The sequence below is a fragment of the Coregonus lavaretus genome (assembly GCF_964263955.1).
Source record: "Coregonus lavaretus genome assembly, contig: HAP1_SCAFFOLD_334, whole genome shotgun sequence".
In the NCBI taxonomy this organism is placed as follows: domain Eukaryota; kingdom Metazoa; phylum Chordata; class Actinopteri; order Salmoniformes; family Salmonidae; genus Coregonus; species Coregonus lavaretus.
This window is the reverse complement of record NW_028160098.1, coordinates 155,913-178,609: the sequence shown is the minus strand read 5'-3', so window position 1 is coordinate 178,609 and position 22,697 is coordinate 155,913. Positions and strand designations below refer to the sequence as shown.

General features: G+C 44.2%; 1 protein-coding gene across 1 annotated transcript in view; it reads left to right on the top strand.

Moving 5' to 3' along the window:
* Positions 1-635: 635 nt before the first annotated feature.
* The window catches only part of LOC311122153 (tripartite motif-containing protein 16-like), a 47,679-nt gene continuing 25,617 nt past the window's right edge, over positions 636-22,697 (top strand). Inside the window, exons 1-3 of the mRNA XM_084196555.1 lie at positions 636-1,251; positions 1,677-1,772; positions 8,464-8,691. Coding sequence (XP_084052681.1) covers positions 655-1,251; positions 1,677-1,772; positions 8,464-8,691 — 921 coding nt within the window. The 5' untranslated portion in view covers positions 636-654. The remainder of the gene's footprint in view (positions 1,252-1,676; positions 1,773-8,463; positions 8,692-22,697) is intronic.

Below are 22,697 nucleotides of genomic sequence, written 5' to 3'. Positions count from 1 at the left end.
TTACTGGCTAGGGTTACTGCTGCTAGTACAGTGTACGAATGAGGCATCACAGTACTTTTACACCACTGTACTAACAGGAATAATTACACACCAATAAACACACTGTAATGTAAAGTGTTACATCATTCTCAATGATCAGTCAATACATACGGTATTCATTTCAGCTACAGTACATTGTATCCATTTCAAGTCCCCCCTCCGCCATTGTAGCAAATTATCTATAACACATTGTACAGTTTTACAACCACGTATGAGTTATTATGGATGGTTATAGTTAGTGTCATAGCACATACATTTAAGGCATTACACAATTAATTAAAAGCATTATACATATGTACTTCATAGAAACTGTTACCCTTTATATATTCTAACCACTCTATTTAATTTATTCCATATTAAGGGCCCTAACCTAGGAACTCAAATCTTTGTCTCTATTAACATCTCTCTCTCTCTCTCTCTCTCTCTCTCTCTCTCTCTCTCTCTCTCTCTCTCTCTCTCTCTCTCTCTCTCTCTCTCTCTCTCTCTCTCTCTCTCTAACCCCACCCCTCTGGCAGAACCAGGAAGTCCCTCCCCTCCACAAACTCTCTTCTGTGGAAACGAAACTGATCTGAGTCTCTGTGTCATCTGTCTGTGTGAGAGTGAACAACCGTCCAAATGGCTCAGCAGGGAGTTCTGCTGGACCAGGACCAGTTCTGTTGTTCTGTCTGTCTGGATCTACTGAAGGAGCCGGTGGCTATTCCCTGTGGACACAGTTACTGTAGGAGCTGTATTGAGGGCTGCTGGAATCAGGATGTTCTGAAAGGTGTCTATAGCTGTCCTCAGTGCAGAGAGACCTTCACTCCAAGGCCTACTCTGAGGAAAAATAACATGTTGGCTGAGGTGGTGGAGAAACTGAAGAAGACAGGACTCCAGGCTGCTCCCCCTCCTGCTCTGTGCTATGCTGGACCTGGAGATGTGGCGTGTGATTTCTGCACTGGGACCAGAAAGCAGAAAGCCCTCATGTCCTGTCTGGTGTGTCTGGCCTCTTACTGTGAGACTCACCTCCAACCTCACTATGAATTTCCTGGTTTCAAGAAGCACAAGCTGGTCAAAGCCACCGCACATCTACAGGAGAAGATCTGCTCTCATCATGACAAACTGCTGGAGGTTTACTGTCGTACCGATCAGCAGTGTATCTGTTATCTGTGTACAATGGATAAACATAAAGGCCATGATACAGTGTCAGCTGCAGCAGAGAGGACTGAGAAACAGGTAAGACCAGAACTACTTGTTGGTGACTGTCTGATAATCAAATAATTAAAGATACAGTAGGAACTAAATCTGTTTAAATATGAGAGAAATCAAATGAAATTGATCCTCAGCAGAACAAATATGAACACAAACCTTGAGTATATTGAGTTTGATCCAAATGTATCACCATTTTCTAAAGTCAAACACTATTATCATTCTGAATGCCCTTTTATAAGTCCAAAGTTCAGCCTTAACCCTTTGATACGTGTACGCCTACCATAAAAACTATAATCTTTCACATAGCAAGATAAACAAATATAATATGGGAAAGGGACTTCCTCAAGATTATATACCTTCCTCTCTATGTGCCCTATGTCACATTACTATACTATAGATCTACTGGACAAATAAAGCTTGATAGCTCATTGAAGAGTGATTCTCCACAGAGGCAGCTGGGGATGAGTCAGCAGAAGGTCCAGCAGAGATTCCAGGAGAGAGAGAAGGAGCTGAAGGAGCTCAAACAGGCTGTGGAGTCTCTCAAGGTGAGTATTGTTGACCAGAGGAGACACACCATTTCACTTCTCTCTTCCAGTCAGAGAGAGGGAGAGAGACAGGCCTCTATCTAATCCCACTGACTGGAACCGGACCCTTTCAGAGAACACACAGCTTAATGTAATTGACGGGATATGAACCCGGGTCTACTGCGGGAGAAACCAACATCTTGGGGGTTCGATCCCCGGGACCACCCATACGTAAAAATGTGTGCACACATGACTGTAAGTCGCTTTGGATAAAAGCGTCTGCTAAATGGCATATTATATATTATTATGTTACACCAAGAGGAGATTCCCTACTGGGCCGACACTGATTTTAAAGTCACAAGTGGGCTACCTCATCACATAACCATGAGTAACCATGAGTGACTCATGTCCGCTATACATTAAAACGGAGCTCTCTCTCTCTCTCTCACTCTCTCTCAATTCAATTAAATGGGCTTTATTGACATGGGAAACATGTTACATTACCAAAGCAGGTTAAATAAATAATAAACAAAAGTGAAATCAATGATCAGAAATTAACAGTAAACGTTACACTCACAAACGTTTCAAAGTAATAGAGACATTTCACATGTTATAATTCAAGTGCAAACAGAGTGAGCCGTGCGCCAGACTGAGTTCTGGAGGTGAAATGGAAATGAATGAGAGAGAGTTAAGTGAGGTAGAAGGTGTGGTGAAGAGCTCAGAACCAGAGCCTGGTATCAATGGACATGATAAAGAAGGATTTGGTGCAGTAGGAGTTACATTGTTGGAGAAAGCTGATCCATACCTTTTGGCAGATCCATTTGTGGTTTCAGGGTGGGTGGGAAAGGAGTTGGGTGCAGTTATAATAATATAATATGCCATTTAGCAGACGCTTTTATCCAAAGCGACTTACAGTCATGCGTGCATAAATTATTATTTTTTTGTGTATGGGTGGTCCCGGGGATCGAACCCACTACCTTGGCATTACAAGCGCCGTGCTCTACCAGCTGAGCTACAGAGGACCACGGGACCACCCATACACAAATCAGTGAAGGTAACCTGTAGTGGACTTGTGATATTTGTTTGTGTTTCTTCTGACCAGAGGGAGTGGGCGCTCCGTGTCACGCAACTTGGGTCAAGATCTGTTTCTTGCTTTGCTCTTAGGAACAGGGCACCATTGAAAGGAGTGATTTCTGGGGTAGCGTTAAGTGTAGAAGTGGAGCAATTAAGGTTGAAGACTGCTGGTGTTTGTGATTCCCGCCGTTTGGTGCAACACAGACCCGGTGGTGAGCGTGGTGAAACATAGGAGTCACTGTCAGTCCTTTTGAGGTTTGAGTCTTTACCCGACAAAGTCATATTAGGATATATCAGTTATCCTGTTAGAGCTTTTGTGGTGAATCCACTGTGCTGATTCAGGTGCAACGTTTATAGTCATGTTGCAGCAGTTTGTAGCAGGGAGATTCCAAGATGTGGGAAGTGTGCAGGAGGGCATGGGATAGAGGATTGTGTAGTTTCGGTGGATAAAGTTGTGTGTGTCAACTGTTGGGATGCCCATGTTGCTGGGGATCGGAAGTGTCCGGTGCGAGAGAGGCATGTTGAGGTGCCTAGAGTCAGAGTAGTGCAGAAGGTGTCGTATGCTGAGGCAGTGAAGGAAGTAGAGGAGGATGGGTCAAGGGTGAGAGATCCTGAGAGGATCCCTGTAAATAGTAGATCTGTGCCAGCACAGAGGGATAGGCCAACGAGTGATATATGCTTCAGTAAAGATAGCTTCTTAGCGTTCATAGCAATGGTTATCAACTGTACCGCAGAAATGGAACGTAAATCACAGAAAATAGATGTTGTGGTGGCAGCTGCAGAGAAGTATTTGGGCATACAAGATTAGACTTCAGAAGAGTTACAGGGTGTGTTGAGTGGTGGTTTCCCGTCCTCCCAGGCCGTTGGCATGGTGCAGGAGCAGATAGCGTCAAAGTAGTGGAATGGGGTAGTGGGTATTTAATGAGTGTAGGGTTAGTTGGAAGGGTGTTTTTCTGTATTATTATAATTTCCCCTTTTCCCATTTTGTATCACAAAGTATAATGGATTTATATTATAGTCCAGTTGGGGGCGGTAATGCAACATATTGGATGCCAACCGCCGTTAAACTCCAAAGAAGAAGAACCGTTATATTATGGCTATGTACAGTGTTGTAACGATGTCTCTGTCTCTCTCATTCCATCAGTTGGTTGTGTGGGTCTCTGGTTATGAATAGGGTGCTGACAGACAATCGTTGATGGATATTTATAGAGTTCTGATCAGGACAACAATTGATTACTGGTGTGTAGTTTATGGAACAGAGGTAAAGACTTGGCTTCAGATGCTGGACAGAATCCAGTATATTGCTTTAAGGATATGTATTGGTGCATTTAAATCAACATCTGTATGTGCCTTACTAGTGGAGGCAGGAGAGATGCCTTTGGATATACAGCGTAAAAAATGGTCATTATCTTATTGGGTTGAAAGGCTGTGAGGTTGAGCATCCCACTGCTACTGTTCTAGATGACTGTTGGGAATATACTAGTAGACAAGGCAGTGGTTTTGGTTGGACAGTTGGAAAGCTTGCTGATGAGAGTGGTTTGAGGGAGTTAGAGGTTGGCCCTTCTGTGGTGATAGGGGATGTTCCTCCATGGTTACTCCCAGACCCTGTTGTTGATCGAACCTTGGTAGAGAAAAGGAAAGATTGGTCAGAAGTCAGTGATATAGTGAAACTGGTTGACAATTACATTGGTAGAAGTTTTTATGCTTTTCTACCACTTTTCACAGATGGATCCAAGGACCCAGATAGTGGGCGCACAGGAGCAGGCGTTTACGTTCCTGAATTTGATGTGCAGATATGTAGAAGACTAACAGATGAACTGTCAGTATACTCAGTTGAACTGTTGGCGATAATAGTTGCCCTCCAGTGGGTGAATTATAGTATGCTCAGATTCTCTGTCTGTTTTGAATAGTTTATCATCTGGGAAATCTAATAGGAGGTACCTGCTATTGGAGGTATTAATGTTATTATGGAGAATTGAGAGAATGGGTGTAGTAGTGAGATTCTGCTGGGTCCCAGCACATACGGGTGTGGAAGGGAATGAAATTGTAGACCAGTTAGCTAAAAGAGCTTTGAAACAAGATATAATTGATATTAATGTTCCACTGGGTAGAGGTGAGGCCAAATGTAAGATCAGAGCCATTTTGATAGATGTGTGGCAGAAGAGATTTTACTCTGAGCACAAGGGCCAGCATTTATATGAATAGTTTACAGTTTTACAGAAAGGTCGATGGACCAAGATTCAAAAGTCAGATTAGGAAGGAAGAGGTGGTGTTTACTAGATTGCGCTTAGGACATTGTACATTGAACTCGTCATTACATCTGGTTGGCAAGCATGTGAATGGTTTGTGTCTGGAGGGTATGGTCAATGAAACGGTGGAGCATGTTTTGTTATATTGTTGTAAGTATGTTGAAGAGGGAAAGATGTGTAGGGTAATTGAGGTTGGACAGGGTTGGGGGGGTTTGGAAGGGATTTTGGGGATGGGGGAGGTTCTATTAGAAGTTAGTAGGGCTCTTCTTTACTTTCTCAGAAGTACTGAGTTAGGTAGGAGGATTTAGAAATGTTGGAAACCGTGATTGACCACACACTCCAGCACAGTAGGTGGCGGCATGCACCTTTAACGTTGGTTTGTGGACCGCCATTATATCATAGAAGAAGAAGTTGGTTGTGTGAGAGATTTGTGGTTCGTGAGGAGGGCTACTATTCTTTTTTCTTTTGGTTCTTGCGTATTTTCTGAATTTATTTTCTCATGGTGGAGGGTTTGTTTATTGGTTTCCACTGTTTATCGTTTAGAGTTGAGGGGGGAGTAGGGGTAGTTTGTTAGGGCGGCGTGATGGCCTCAACCGAGTGGAGAAGAAACGCTGTCGCTTCGGGTGAGTTCCGGAGAAAGGTGTGGAGGAAGTTTTGCTCATGGTCGGCGAACAGGTTGGAGCGGAACATCTGCACTCTGCATCCAGAATGAACAAGGCGGTGGTTGTGTTAATGAAAAAGGTTTGTCTTGTTGCGAGTGGGATTTTTGTGAGGGGTTTGTCGCCTCTTTCGACAAGAGTTGTGGTGGCTAATCTGCCTCCGTTTATTACTTACGAACAGACTGTAAGTAGTTGGTTCGTTTTGGTGAATTTGCAAGTGGTTTTCGTGTGATCTCGGCTGGGTGCCAAGCGGAATCCGATAAACATGTTGTCTCTTTTCGTAGACAAGTGTTTGTTTCTTAACAAACTTCAAGGTTACACAGGGGAGGGGTGGAACGTAGGGTTTGCTAGCACAGATAATTTTGGGTGTTTCTAGTGCGGGGATGTAGGGCATAATGCTAGTGCAGAAAAGGGCTAGGACTAGGCTGGACACAATACATTTTTAACACCTTTTTCTGATAAAACTACTTAATTGCATCCGCCATGGAGCCCAGTTTCATAATATTACCATATGTCCCAGATGCTTGCCGTAGGTTAGAAATAATAGGGCATGTTTCACCCTGCCAGCTCCAATTAGTTGTTTTGAGGTCTGTGGCACCAACTCGCCTAATGAAAGTTATATTCCCAACCCATTGTTCTGCGTCACAATGCCAGCTTCACTATTGTTGGTAATGAGACCAGCCCGTATTAACATTGTAGCTTTACCTCAGGTAACTTATTATTAACAAGGTTATGACTACTTGGTGAGCAAACTCACTGTTCACCAGGGTACACGTTGTGGTGACCCACAGTGCTACATATGGTTGGGGCATAGCAATCAAACAATTAAAATGTTCTGGTCACAGTTAATCATATTTTCTTTCAGAAAAAGGTGTATAACCTAAACAAAACGCATATCCGTCCTCTTTTTCAAGATGTGGCCGATTTAAACAGCCAGAATAAATTTTTTCAATGAAGAAATGTTTCAATTTATTGTTTCTATGTTACTGCTGGGTAATTTGATATGGGTCGAAATCTGTAAGTTCATAGGCATTGAATTGAGCGAATGCTGCGCAGGTTCACTGAGTTGTAAACTAAATGGATAGGTGTAGCTCATTGATTTATAGATCTGACACAGTTGCTACCTCAGATAATGAGCCTAGCAAGTGTTGTGAATGAGGTATGTAGTACCCACAGAAGGCCACAGGGAGGAGCAAGAGAGCTATAAACCCATTCATTTTCTTTGCTTTAAATACCCTAAACCTAACAATCAATCAATCAAATGTTTATAAAGTCCTTTTTACATCAGCAGATGTCACAAAGTGCTATACAGAAACTCTAACCCTAGAACTAATAAGAAAAATACACTTTATTTCTCAGCTGCCTCACCAATGTCTTTACGTGAATTAATAACTTTTAATTGCTAAATATTTCCAATAGATGGCTGCATAAGACCACAAAGCATCAGTTATAGGCTACAAGCATAAAATAGCATGCAACCAAAGACTATGTCCTATGATTTTCTAAAAAGGTCACTCATTACTTTACAGTTAGCTATATATCTCGTATTAGGCCTGTGTTGCTTTTGGGAGAGCAACAAAATATTAACTCTAGCAGGTATTGAACCCCGGCCAAATAATCACTAGTCTGATGTGCTAACCTCAACCCTAGTAAACATGCATTATGACATCATCTTAATATCTCATATATTCCAGCCCACCAATAAATCATGCAACCATCGCGGTTAGAAAATGTACCTCAACATGCCCCTTGCTTGTGCTAGAAGGCAGAGTGCTCGCTGCCGCTGACGGCACAAGCTTTTTGCTGGGCTTGTTGAGTTGGCTACTTGTTCGAGAAGGCAGAGTGGCTCTGTGCTGGTTGATGAATTTGACAATTAATTTACTAGAAAAATACATTTTTGTCGACCAGAGGTGACTGAATTGCTGCTGGAGAGAGTCATGGGGGAGGTCCAGGAGGCTCTGCCTGACCCAGTGATGAGGTGGCTGGAGCAGCCTTAGGAGGGGCCACCACCGTTTCCACCACTGCAAGTGACAGCAGAGAATGGGGACTGGCAGGAGAGTCCGGAGGACTTACTGACTTTTAACACTCTGAGCCTGGGGGAGTTTGAGGAGGTGGGGGGTAAGGTGCTGTACACCCTCAGTGTCAAGGTTAGACACATCAGGAGCTTAGCGGAAGTGAAGGGGCATCAGTGGCAGGGGGTTGTGGGGGCTGAGAGCATGGCAGGGTATAGGTGGAGGGTGCTCTATAAGCTCCCAGTGCTGGAAAGGTCAGGGGTCCTCCAGTGGAGGGTATTACATGGAGCCCTGGACACCAATAGCTGGTTGGCTCGGGTTGACCTGGGAGTTGGGGAGGGGTGTCCGTTTTCTGCAATTACAGACTGTTCATCATGTTTTTTTCTGTGTTGCCAGGGTAATGCCGTTACTGTTGATGCCTTAGGGTTGAGTTTGAGTTGTACAAAATGATCAACAGTGTGGAGATGTTTCAGGAGGTATGGGGGCTCAGGGGGGCTGTCTGTACGGCTGAGAGGAGGGGTTGGATGGACGGTTGGAATGTGGTGCTGGATGGTGTATTGTACTGTGGTGTTGGGTACTGGATAATGTGATTGTGTGGAGGTTGTGGTGTCACGCAATGTGTTTTTAGGAGGGGGGGGGGTGTTAGTGTAATGAGGATGGCTCATTAAAGTAAGACAAGTCAATCTCTCTCTCTCTCTCTCTCTCTCTCTCTTAACAGCGCTCTGCACAGGCAGCAGTGGAGGACAGTGATAAGATCTTTACCGAGCTGATCCGCTCCATTGAGAGAAGGCGCTCTGAGGTGAAGGAGCTGATCAGAGCCCAAGAGAAGGCTCAAGTGAGTCAAGCTGAAGGACTCCTGGAGCAACTGGAGCAGCAGATAGCTGAGCTGAGGAAGAGAAGCACTGAGCTGGAGCAGCTCTCACACACAGAGGATCACATCCATTTCCTCCAGGTAACTCAACTGCCTTGATACATGTGATATGAAATTAAAACTCTCAATCATTTGGTTCTGCTCTCTCTCTCTCTCTCTCTCTCTCTCTCTCTCTCTCTCTCTCTCTCTCTCTCTCTCTCTCTCTCTCTCTCTCTCTCTCTCTCTCTCTCTCTGTCTCTGTCTCTGTCTCTGTCTCCAGAGTTATCAGTCTCTCTCCGGTACCAGTGTACCTTCAGACTTACCCAGCATCGTTGTCTGTCCTCTTCAGTACTTTGGAGATGTGAGTAAGACTGTGTCTGAACTGAGAGAGAAACTAGAAGACGTCCTTAAAGGAGAATGGACCAAGATCTCCACTACAGGTGTGTTGAAAATAATAAGAACATCAACTTTAGACCATTGAAAGTTCCCTACTAGTCATATACATGTGGAATATGGTGTGATGATAACATTCCCTCTCTCTGTGAATGTGTTTGTGTGTCTGTAGTGAATATAGTGGAGGTTGTACTGCCTCCAGAGCCCAAGACCAGAGAACAGTTTTTACAATGTGAGTCTCTTTATTCTGAAGTAACTAACAGTCTCTTTTTACTGACACTCCTAACAATCCCTCTAGAAATATATAGCAATAGTAGATCTAATCAAAGACTGGGTATCTATTTGACTCTTCATATTTCTCTGATTTGATCTCTGATGTGCTCTAATCAAAGACAGGGTAGATACAGTATCTGACCTAACTTATTGTTCTAACTCCCCTCATTGGTGTCTGCTCTGCTCTTCTCCCAGATTCCTGTCAGCTCACACTGGACCCAAACACAGCAGACAAACGCCTCTCTCTATCTGAAGGGAACATAAAGGTGACCTATACAGACCAAGTCCAACCATATCCTGTCAATCTACATAGGTGGACCAAGACCAACCATATCCAACCACATTCAGACAGATTCACCAACTACCAGGTTCTGTGTAGAGAGGGTCTGTCTGGACGCTGTTACTGGGAGGTGGAGTGGAGTGGGGGGGATGTTTATACAGCAGTCTCATATAAAGACATCAGCAGAACAGGGACAGATTGTGCATTTGGACTCAATGACAAGTCCTGGAGTTTAGTGTGCTCTAGAGGTGGTTATTGGTTCAGACACAATAATGTTGTGACTAAAGTACCAGGCCCTCAGTCCTCCAGAGTAGGAGTGTACCTGGATCACAAGGCAGGTACTCTGTCCTTCTACAGTGTCTCTGACACAATGACCCTCCTCCACAGAGTCCAGACCACATTCACTCAGCCCCTCTATCCTGGGGTTTCTCTCAATGGTACTGCTGAGCTGGTTAAACTGTAGTAGGGTCCACATAGATACTAGTCATGCTGGTGTAGTCTATAGCTGAGCTGGTTAAACTGTAGTAGGGTCCACATAGATACTAGTCATGCTGGTGTAGTCTATAGCTGAGCTGGTTAAACTGTATTAGGGTCCACATAGATACTAGTCATGCTGGTGTAGTCTATAGCTGAGCTGGTTAAACTGTAGTAGGGTCCACATAGATACTAGTCATGCTGGTGTAGTCTATAGCTGAGCTGGTTAAACTGTAGTAGGGTCCACATATATACTAGTCATGCTGGTGTAGTCTATAGCTGAGCTGGTTAAACTGTAGTAGGGTCCACATAGATACTAGTCATGCTGGTGTAGTCTATAGCTGAGCTGGTTAAACTGTAGTAGGGTCCACATAGATACTAGTCATACTGGTGGTGATGGTCCCCAGATGTGATGATTCATTCTGCTCTGTTTTTATGTACAATTATTTGACTGATTTGATCTACAGAAGATGTTATGAATTAAAATGTAATGCATTCATATTTTGTTAAGTGCAACGTTTTAATCTTATACATTTACATTAATCATGATGTATGCTGTTAATGTATGTTGGTTGTCATTCAGAACCATTGATATGTTTTCTCAATTGGTTCTCTGTCTCAATGTCATTTTCCTCAGTATCATGGAACAGGTAGTGTTACTTACTTGCTAATTGAACTATATGGGCCAGTTTCCCGGACACAGATGAAGCCTAGTCCTAGACTAAAAAGCATGTTCAATGGAGATTGGTATAATTTATTCTCCGATACTGCTCAGTCAAGCAACATTAAACCTGTCCAGCAGGTGGTGTTATTAACCAAACAATAAATACAGCAGATATTTTGACTTGTCACTCAGTATATCAGTAATGTTCAGAATTGTACTTTAATATCATTGGAGATTGATGGTCTTTTTAATCCACTACCCAGAGTCAGGAACAGATGCAGTTAGGTCTGCTACTGTTCAGTTATTAAATATGATTCATGGTGATGGGAAATAAAAAATACATCTAGTAGTAGTTTTCCTTTGCTATTTATTCCAAGGTGTGTCTTTAACTTGTAAATGGATTGTGTTGAAGCTGGCATGTGGTGTGGATGATAGAATATAGTGAATAGAGGAGAGAAGAGAGGAGGAGAGGAGAACATAATATAGAAGACAGATAAGATAGAGAGAGAATTCATACCCAGGGGAGTTACTGACTCTGGCCCAAATGACACCCTGTTCCCTACGTAGTGCACTAGGCTACTTCTGACCAGATCTAAAGTAGTGCACTACATGGGGAATAGGGTGGAGATTGGAGATTTGCTCACTGGCATTAGAATATTAGAATATCATACTGCTATGTTAGTGGTTGTCATTAGAATGAAGATTTCCATACAGGAGTTACTGTCTCTGTCCCAAATCTCTCCCTGTTCCCTACTTAGTGCACTAGGCTTCTTTTGACCAGATCTAAAGTAGTCTTCTAGATTTTACATGTTCATCTCCCTGTCATTAGAAAATGACAATATGGTCATGACTTTAGTGGTTTCCTCCCCCTTTGTTTTTATTGGTTGTGTGTTATGTGTGTTGTTGTGTTAGGTTTTCCCCCTGTGTTCCTAATTGAAAATCCATTAACAATGAACCACAAACAAATGATATTCCAGTTGTGTTTAGACAACTTCATGGCTGACATCCCCCAGTTCTGTTAAGACCCATTGAACTGGGTCACATTCTAAATGGTCACTTGTATTGATAGTCCATACTGGGCCTATCTGTGGTTAACCATACTTGAGGGTTTCTTTCTGCACACATATTCCCTCATCTCCAGAACTTTACCTGATGTCCTCTCTCTCTCTTTTTCTCTCTCTCTCTCTCTCGCGCGCTCTCTCTCTCTCTCTCTCTCGCTCTCTCTACTCAACATCTTTCTTGGTCTCTCTCTCTCTCTCTCTCTCTCTCTCTCTCTGCCTCTCTCTCTCTGCCTCTCTCTCTCTCTCTCTCTCTCTCTCTCTCTCTCTCTCTGTGCCTCTCTCTCTCTCTCCCCTCAAACCGTATAGAAAGCAGACAACCACAATATGGTTCCATTCCTGTAGTTATCAGGACACATGGGGTGTGTAACTATTATCTCATTTCTAAGTTTTAACTTGTCCACTTCCCTTCATGGATTTAAAAGGAAATGACTGGTATATGTAAACTCCCTCTACCCCATGCCAACACCAATCCAATGCTGTACAATTAATTGACAATTAATTCCATAGCTTAACATGGGAAATGCTCACTGCCTCCCATAAGAGTCATTGAAGCGTTGGATGAGATAGGACCCTGCCTTCACCAGGGGATATTTGTTGGACCCGTCACAACAGGTGAGGAGGGCCTCATCCTCCAGCTGCACAAAGAAAGCCAGGGACTGCCTTGTGCTCCAGTCTCCAGCAGGGGGCAGCAAAACCCTATAGACCTGAAAGGGAATGTGAGGAGTAAAAACCTAAGGTGGATTTACATTGATGTTTCCATAGAGACCTGAGTCATATTCACTAGGCACCAAACTGAAGATAATTAGCTGAAAGTCATCATTAACACTATACTGAGTGTAGCCTATGGATATAATATATTATCATATAATATAATACAATGATCTATGACATCGTTCAGTAATTGAGTCATGTAGGGGATGGATGATCTTTGACATCGTTCAGTAATTGAGTCATGTAGGGGATGGATGATCTTTGACATCGTTCAGTAATTGAGTCATGTAGGGGATGGATGATCTTTGACATCGTTCAGTAATTGAGTCATGTAGGGGATGGATGATCTTTGACATCATTCAGTAATTGAGTCATATAGGGGATGGATGATCTTTGACATCGTTCAGTAATTGAGTCATGTAGGGAATGGATGATCTTTGACATCGTTCAGTAATTGAGTCATGTAGGGGATGGATGATCTTTGACATCGTTCAGTAATTGAGTCATGTGGGGGATGGATGATCTTTGACATCGTTCAGTTCTTGCTCTGACGGGTCTGAGTTTGTGTGAGGGGCGTGTTTTACTTTCAGAGGTTGTGATGATTGGTTGTGGTAGGAAGTTCCTGTTGTCAGACTGGAGGAGATGATGGTCAAACTGGAGGCAGACTGTTGGGTTCTTCTCTCAATCAGGGGTCAGAGGTTGAGGGTTCAGTGTGCTGATGCATAGCTGCTGTATCATGTGTGACTTTATAAATCTCCAACTTATTGAAATTCCAGCTTGTATACTCAGTGTCATTTTCCCCTTAATGGCCCCATACAGACTCAGGTTGTACCACTGATATACAAAGCATTTGACACAACGGTTGTGTAAATATTTTGTTCCAAACAACTGTTGTGTTAAATGCATTGTACAACCTGAGAGGGTATGTGGACAATATGTGTTTGTTTTCAGGTTGAAGTTGCCCTCCATCCAGCCGCACTCAAGAGTAGGAGTGAGGAGAATTATATCAACTCATGTGTTTACAGGCATGTTAGTCAGATGTGTCTTCTACATAAAACATTACATTTAATTGATAGGACCATGGGAAAGGTGGGTTCCCATAAACCATGTTATAAACTGATTGTCCTCATTAACCATATTAACAAGTATCTGTGTGTCTGTGTGTATGTGTGTGTGTGTGTGAGAGAACAGTTAATGTACTATATGAAAAAGTACCTGATTAAATAAACACACATTTTATGAAACCCTTGACTTAGACTGTTGAATCCCTCCCTGATAGTCAAAATATCATGAGAGAAACATATTGTTCCTTCATAGACCGACTACTTTGTGAGGTTCAACCAACCTTTTGTTGGTGTCTTCATATTCTCAGAAAGGGGGACATTGGTGAATCTGAATAGATAAGGCCTAAAAAAATACTAACTCTATATCCTGTGGTCTACATCCTAGGGTTTACCCAGGACATCCTCCAGTATTACTACCATCACCACAGCAGCTAGATAACTGTGGTCTACATCCTGGGGTTTACCCAGGACATCCTCCAGTATTACTACCATCACCACAGCAGCTAGATAACTGCCTATGCAAGACTCTAAGCCAAACATACTGCAAGACTGGAGGAGATGATGGTCAAACTGGAGGCAGACTGTTGGGTTCTTCTCTCAATCAGGGATCAGAGGTTGAGGGTTCAGTGTGCTGATGCATAGCTGCGGTATCATGTGTGACTTTATACATCTCAATTTGATTGAAATTACAGCTTACAGTGGGGAAAAAAGTATTTAGTCAGCCACCAATTGTGCAAGTTCTCCCACTTAAAAAGATGAGAGAGGCCTGTAATTTTCATCATAGGTACACGTCAACTATGACAGACAAAATGAGGAAAAAAAATCCAGAAAATCACATTGTAGGATTTTTAATGAATTTATTTGCAAATTATGGTGGAAAATAAGTATTTGGTCAATAACAAAAGTTTCTCAATACTTTGTTATATACCCTTTGTTGGCAATGACACAGGTCAAACGTTTTCTGTAAGTCTTCACAAGGTTTTCACACACTGTTGCTGGTATTTTGGCACATTCCTCCATGCAGATCTCCTCTAGAGCAGTGATGTTTTGGGGCTGTCGCTGGGCAACACGGACTTTCAACTCCCTCCAAAGATTTTCTATGGGGTTGAGATCTGGAGACTGGCTAGGCCACTCCAGGACCTTGAAATGCTTCTTACGAAGCCACTCCTTCGTTGCCCGGGCGGTGTGTTTTGGATCATTGTCATGCTGAAAGACCCAGCCACGTTTCATCTTCAATGCCCTTGCTGATGGAAGGAGGTTTTCACTCAAAATCTCACGATACATGGCCCCATTCATTCTTTCCTTTACACGAATCAGTCGTCCTGGTCCCTTTGCAGAAAAACAGCACCAAAGCATGATGTTTCCACCCCCATGCTTCACAGTAGGTATGGTGTTCTTTGGATGCAACTCAGCAATCTTAGTCCTCCAAACACGACGAGTAGATTTTTTACCCAAAAGTTCTATTTTGGTTTCATCTGACCATATGTCATTCTCCCAATCCTCTTCTGGATCATCCAAATGCACTCTAGCAAACTTCAGACGGGTCTGGACATGTACTGGCTTAAGCAGGGGGACACGTCTGGCACTGCAGGATTTTAGTCCCTGGCGGCGTAGTGTGTTACTGATGGTAGGCTTTGTTACTTTGGTCCCAGCTCTCTGCAGGTCATTCACTAGGTCCCCCCGTGTGGTTCTGGGATTTTTGCTCACCGTTCTTGTGATCATTTTGACCCCACGGGGTGAGATCTTGCGTGGAGCCCCAGATTGAGGGAGATTATCATTGGTCTTGTATGTCTTCCATTTCCTAATAATTGCTCCCACAGTTGATTTCTTCAAACCAAGCTGCTTACCTATTGCAGATTCAGTCTTCCCAGCCTGGTGCAGGTCTACAATTTAGTTTCTGGTGTCATTTGACAGCTCTTTGGTCTTGGCCATAGTGGAGTTTGGAGTGTGACTGTTTGAGGTTGTGGACAGGTGTCTTTTATACTGATAACAAGTTCAAACAGGTGCCATTAATACAGGTAACGAGTGGAGGACAGAGGAGCCTCTTAAAGAAGAAGTTACAGGTCTGTGAGAGCCAGAAATCTTGCTTGTTTGTAGGTGACCAAATACTTATTTTCCACCATAATTTGCTAATAAATTCATTAAAGATCCTACAATGTGATTTTCTGGATTTTTTCCCCTCAATTTGTCTGTCATAGTTGACGTGTACCTATGATGAAAATTACAGGCCTCTCTCATCTTTTTAAGTGGGAGAACTTGCACAATTGGTGGCTGACTAAATATTTTTTTCCCCCCACTGTATATACTCAGTGAATGCATCTGAATAGATAAGGCCTGACAAAATACTAACTCTATATGCTGTGGTCTACATCCTGGGGTTTACCCAGGACATCCTCCAGTATTACTACCATCACCACAGCAGCTAGATAACTGTGGTCTACATCCTGGGTATCCTGCCTATGCAAAGTACTCTGGTCAGATTAGACTAAAATTGAGCTTTTTGGCCATGAAGGAGAACGCAATGTCTGGCGCAAACCCAACACCTCTCATCACCCCGAGAACACCATCCGTTTTTCATCGGCAGGGACTGGGAAACTGGTCAGAATTGAAGTAATGATGGATGGCGCTAAATACAGGGAAATTCTTGAGGGAAACCTGTTTCAGTCTTCCAGAGATTTGAGACTAGGACGGAGGTTCACCTTCCATCAGGAAAATGACCCTAAGCATACTGCTAAAGCAACACTTGAGTGGTTTAAGGGGAAACATTTAAATGTCTTGGAATGGCCTAGTCAAAGCCCAGGCCTCAATCCAATTGAGAATCTGTGGTATGACTTAAAGATTGCTGTACACCAGCGGAACCCATCTAACTTGAAGGAGCTGGAGCAGTTTTGCCTTGAAGAATGGGCAAAAATCCCAATGGCTAGATGTGCCAAACTTATAGAGACATACCCCAAGAAACTTGCAGCTGTGATTGCTGCAAAAGGTGGCTCTACAAAGTATTGACTTTGGGGGGGTGAATAGTTATGAACGCTCAAGTGTTGTGTTTATTTGTCTTATTTCTTGTTTGTTTCACCCCAAAAAATTATTTTGCATCTTCAAAGTGGTAGGCATGTTGTGTAAATCAAATGATACAAACCCACAAAAAATCAATTTTAATTCCAGGTTGTAAGGCAACAAAATAGGAAAAATGCCAAGAGGGGTGAATACTTTCTCAAGCCACTCTATAGCATGTGTCAAAGAAGTCAAGTTGGGAATCACTATGTCAAATTCTGCAAACATCTTTAATCCGTCATGTGACACCTGTCCTTGTTCTCATCACATAAAGGGCTGTGAAAAGAATGAACACAATATATTTTGGGATGTAAACCAGAAATATGAATCACTGATGATCCATACTGTTCTGATCTAATGAGATGGATGTAGGGTCTTCTGGGCCTTTCCCAGTCATGGAGGACAGAAACATGCAGCTGTGCACCTCACTGAAGACCACTACTGAATTGGGGGTAGGGAGGATATTGTGTCAGTAAATACATTTATGACAGGTTAGGGTTAGGCATGATATTCCATGTCAGACTCAAACGTTACTAGTTCTAGTGAGGGAGAACTATCATAGTTTTAGTAAGTGAGACAGTTGTTTTGCTATTCCACTACATGTCATCCTGATGGGTGGTGCTGGGAGCCATTGACCTGTGTGTTCCTCAGGCAGCAGCAGGTGTCTTCTACAGGGGCTGGGTAGGGTGATCTGGCTGGGAGCCTCTTCTACAGGGCTGGGTAGGGCGGTCTGGCTGGGAGCCTCTTCTATAGGGGCTGGGTAGGGCGGTCTGGCTGGGAGCCTCTTCTATAGGGGCTGGGTAGGGTGATCTGGCTGGGAGCCTCTTCTACAGGGGCTGGGTAGGGTGATCTGGCTGGGAGCCTCTTCTACAGGGCTGGGTAGGGTAGTCTGGCTGGGAGCCTCTTCTACAGGGCTGGGTAGGGTGATCTGGCTGGGAGCCTCTTCTACAGGGCTGGGTAGGGTGATCTGGCTGGGAGCCTCTTCTACAGGGCTGGGTAGGGTGGTCTGGCTGGGAGCCTCCTGACTGGTCCCCAGCTGGAGACGCTTCCTGACGGACCACCACTGTGGCATTAAGCGCTTGCTGCAGGACCAAACACATTTCCATCAGAGACTTACGCATTTATAAATGATTCATTAACCATTAATAAACAAATTATAAACCCTTTATAAACTTCTTGTAAAGAGACCCTTATTGTAAAAGGCCATTTTGCACCATAAAGCTCCCAAAATGTTCCATGAAGGTATAACAGCTGACAGCAGCATAGGACAGTAAGAGTAACCCACCCTCCATTTGCTCTTGGCAAAGTTCTTCTTGATCTGGGCGCTGACAGACTCATGGATGTTCTCATCCAGGGCTGTGTCTCCATCAATCCTGAGGGAGGGAGAGACATGAGGGCCAGGCTCTGTTGGGGGCACAACAATATGTACCAGAAGGTGTGTGTGTGTATGCGTGTGCATGCACTGTACCAGGACTGCTGAAGAGCCTGGTCACATGTGTAGTTACATATCGGGATATTATTTTTCATATAAATTATAAATATCACATCGTGTCATTTTGACAATATCGCAATATTATATTTGTGCTAGTTGGCTGTACCTGAACCAAAACTCCAGTATTTTTCCTTCATAGCTTGTTCTCCATCATCTTTTTAAACAGGGAGCCAATTCGTTTTCAGCACTTTTATTTCCATGACTGATCAAAACTTGTTTTCTCATGGCTCTCTCTTGTCCCTCTGCAGCAGACATGTGGTGAGCAATATGTTTGGAACATCAAATCACAATATAAATGAGAGAATGAGAATCGCAAAACATATCATATCGGTACCTAAGTATCGTGATAATATCGCATCATGAAGTCCCTGGCAATTCCCAGCCCTAACCAGGAGTGGACAATCTTAGGCCCATTTACGACTAGTCCATAATGTAATAACTGACAATAATGTAATAGCTTTTCCATTTCTAATGTAATAACCAGTCTCCTGGCCCCTAGCGATAGACAGAGAAAGAAAGAAAGAGAGAGAGAGAGAGAAAGAGTGATAGCGTGATGGAGACAGATAGAAGGGGTAGTACCCATGACTCTATAGTCCACACCAGTCTCCTGGCCAGCATCACAGTGAGGTGATAGTCCATCAGACGGAAGTTCTGCAGAGACATGAGACAACATAAACACACTGAAGGAATGAGTGTGTGTGTGCTCAGCAGAGAGGTAGAGACAGCAGGATGACTATAGGGTTACCACCAAACACTCCTGTATATATTAATGTACTGTGTGTCTGTACTACAACCCACCAGAGAGGTAGAGACAGCAGGATGACTATAGGGTCCTTTTAGATGTTGATGTACAGGTTCCGCTGTGATGAGGGCTGAGAGAGACACACAGTTACTGCTCCTAGACAAAGGGGACTACAGGTAGTGGGTTAGTGTGTGTTACTGCTCCTAGACAGAGGGGACTACAGGTAGTGGGTTAGTGTGTGTTTCTGCTCCTAGACAGAGGGGACTACAGGTAGTGGGTTAGCGTGTGTTACTGCTCCTAGACAGAGGGGACTACAGGTAGTGGGTTAGTGTGTGTTACTGCTCCTAGACAGACGGGACTACAGGTAGTGGGTTAGCGTGTGTTACTGCTCCTAGACAGAGGGGACTACAGGTAGTGGGTTAGCGTGTGTTACTGCTCCTAGACAGGGGGGACTACAGGTAGTGGGTTAGTGTGTGTTACTGCTCCTAGACAGACGGGACTACAGGTAGTGGGTTAGCGTGTGTTACTGCTCCTAGACAGACGGGACTACAGGTAGTGGGTTAGTGTGTGTTACTGCTCCTAGACAGAGGGGACTACAGGTAGTGGGTTAGCGTGTGTTACTGCTCCTAGACAGAGGGGACTACAGGTAGTGGGTTAGCGTGTGTTACTGCTCCTAGACAGAGGGGACTACAGGTAGTGGGTTAGCGTGTGTTACTGCTCCTAGACAGAGGGGACTACAGGTAGTGGGTTAGCGTGTGTTACTGCTCCTAGACAGAGGGGACTACAGGTAGTGGGTTAGCGTGTGTTACTGCTCCTAGACAGGGGGGACTACAGGTAGTGGGTTAGCGTGTGTTACTGCTCCTAGACAGACGGGACTACAGGTAGTGGGTTAGCGTGTGTTACTGCTCCTAGACAGACGGGACTACAGGTAGTGGGTTAGCGTGTGTTACTGCTCCTAGACAGAGGGGACTACAGGTAGTGGGTTAGCGTGTGTTACTGCTCCTAGACAGAGGGGACTACAGGTAGTGGGTTAGCGTGTGTTACTGCTCCTAGATAGAGGGGACTACAGGTAGTGGGTTAGCGTGTGTTACTGCTCCTAGACAGAGGGGACTACAGGTAGTGGGTCGGCGTTTGTTACTGCTCCTAGACAGAGGGGACTACAGGTAGTGGGTTAGCGTGTGTTACTGCTCCTAGACAGACGGGACTACAGGTAGTGGGTTAGCGTGTGTTACTGCTCCTAGACAGAGGGGACTACAGGTAGTGGGTCGGCGTGTGTTACTGCTCCTAGACAGAGGGGACTACAGGTAGTGGGTTAGCGTGTGTTACTGCTCCTAGACAGAGGGGACTACAGGTAGTGGGTTAGCGTGTGTTACTGCTCCTAGACAGAGGGGACTACAGGTAGTGGGTTAGCGTGTGTTACTGCTCCTAGACAGCGGGGACTACAGGTAGTTGGTTAGTGTGTGTTACTGCTCCTAGACAGAGGGGACTACAGGAAGTGGGTTAGCGTGTGTTACTGCTCCTAGACAGAGGGGACTACAGGTAGTGGGTTAGCATGTGTTACTGCTCCTAGACAGAGGGGACTACAGGTAGTGGGTTAGCGTGTTTTACTGCTCCTAGACAGGGGGGACTACAGGTAGTGGGTTAGCGTGTGTTACTGCTCCTAGACAGACGGGACTACAGGTAGTGGGTTAGCGTGTGTTACTGCTCCTAGACAGAGGGGACTACAGGTAGTGGGTTAGCGTGTGTTACTGCTCCTAGACAGAGGGGACTACAGGTAGTGGGTTAGCGTGTGTTACTGCTCCTAGACAGAGGGGACTACAGGTAGTGGGTTAGTGTGTGTTACTGCTCCTAGACAGAGGGGACTACAGGTAGTGGGTTAGCGTGTGTTACTGCTCCTAGACAGAGGGGACTACAGGTAGTGGGTTAGCGTGTGTTACTGCTCCTAGACAGAGGGGACTACAGGTAGTGGGTTAGCGTGTGTTACTGATCCTAGACAGAGGGGACTACAGGTAGTGGGTTAGCGTGTGTTACTGCTCCTAGACAGACGGGACTACAGGTAGTGGGTTAGCGTGTGTTACTGCTCCTAGACAGAGGGGACCACAGGTAGTGGGTTAGCGTGTGTTACTGCTCCTAGACAGAGGGGACTACAGGTAGTGGGTTAGCGTGTGTTACTGCTCCTAGACAGGGGGGACTACAGGTACATGTTTATTAAAATGATAAACACACGACAAAACAACAAACCAACGAAACGTGAAGTCCTAAGGCTGAACACTAAACAAGCCTTCACACGGAACAAGATCCCACCACTAACGCACGCCAACAGGCTGCCTAAGTATGATCCCCAAACAGAGACAACGAGCGACAGCTGTCTCTGACTGGGAATCACACCCGGCCAAACATAGAAATACAACACCTAGACTGAAACATAGAAAACACAACATAGAATATTCACACCCTAGAATATACATATCGAAAAACGAACATAGAATATCCACACCCTGACTCAACATACAAGAGTCCCATGAGTCAGGGCGTGACACCCAGGCATGGCCTGGCACGGGCACCACCTCAACACCCACAGCCACTCCTCCACTGCAGCTTCCTCCTGCCTAGACCAGCACCCAGAGACCAGCACCACCTCACAGCCAGGACACTGGGGAAATAAGAACAGAAGACAACATGGTCAATACAACAATAACAACAACAGGCCACTACAGAGACGGACAGAGAAGGAGTCAATAAAGAACAGGGTAATGTTTAGAAGGCACAACACAGAAGAAAACCCAGTGAAACAGGAGGTAGAATACTATCTGAACTTGTGCAATATCAAATGCGTATTTCCCCTGTTTAACACCTTAAATATGGGCGATTACCCGTTTATCGGGCTATCTGTAACTAGCTAAACGTAGCTAGCTAACGTTAGCTAACCAAGCTAGCTAGCTGATCGTTTTTTTGAACAGAACTCGTGAGCATCGCTTTCAGAATTGCTTTTTTATTTTATTTATAAAATGTATTATTTGTTGCAAACTGACTAAGTAGATATCTATTCAGCTATCTATCTATACCCATTTCTGATGATCCATTGATCTCATCCATGATGTCTTGAGGGCTGTGTCGCAAGCTAAATGCAAAAATATTTAAACAAATCCTTAGGACCAATGAGAGTAGAGCTACTGAGTTCAGATGTAACACACAGATGTCCATATATGGCATTGCGTTGGCAGCCATATTGGATTTTCTATCTGGTGATGTCCCTGGAACTGGGACCAGAATGAGAATGAATGCAACATCTGCGACCTGGCCAAGATAAAGCAATGCAGTGCGATAAAAATAACAACAACACAGAGTTACATATGGGATAAACAAAACTACAGTCAAAAACACAATAGAAAATCTATAAACAGTGTGGGCAAATGTAGTAAGTTATGGAGTTAAGGCAATAAATAGGCCATAGTGCAACATAATTACAATTTAGTATTAACACTAGAGAGATAGATGTGCAAAAGATGATGTGCAAATAGAGATACTGGGGTGCAAATGAGCAAAATAAATAACAATATGGGGATGAGGTAGTTGGGTGGGCTGTGTACAGGTGCAGTGATCGGTAAGCTGCTCTGACAACTGATGCTTAAAGTTAGTGAGGGAGATAAGAGTCTCCAGCTTCAGAGATTTTTGCAGTTCGTTCCAGTCATTGGCAGCAGAGAACTGGAAGGAATGGCGGCCAAAGGAGGTGTTGGCTTTGGGGATGACCAGTGAGATATACCTGCTGGAGCGCAGACTACGGGTGGGTGTTGCTATGGTGACCAATGAGCTAAGATAAGGCGGGGATTTGCCTAGCAGTGATTTATAGATGACCTGGAGCCAGTGGGTTTGGCGACGAATATGTAGTGAGGGCCA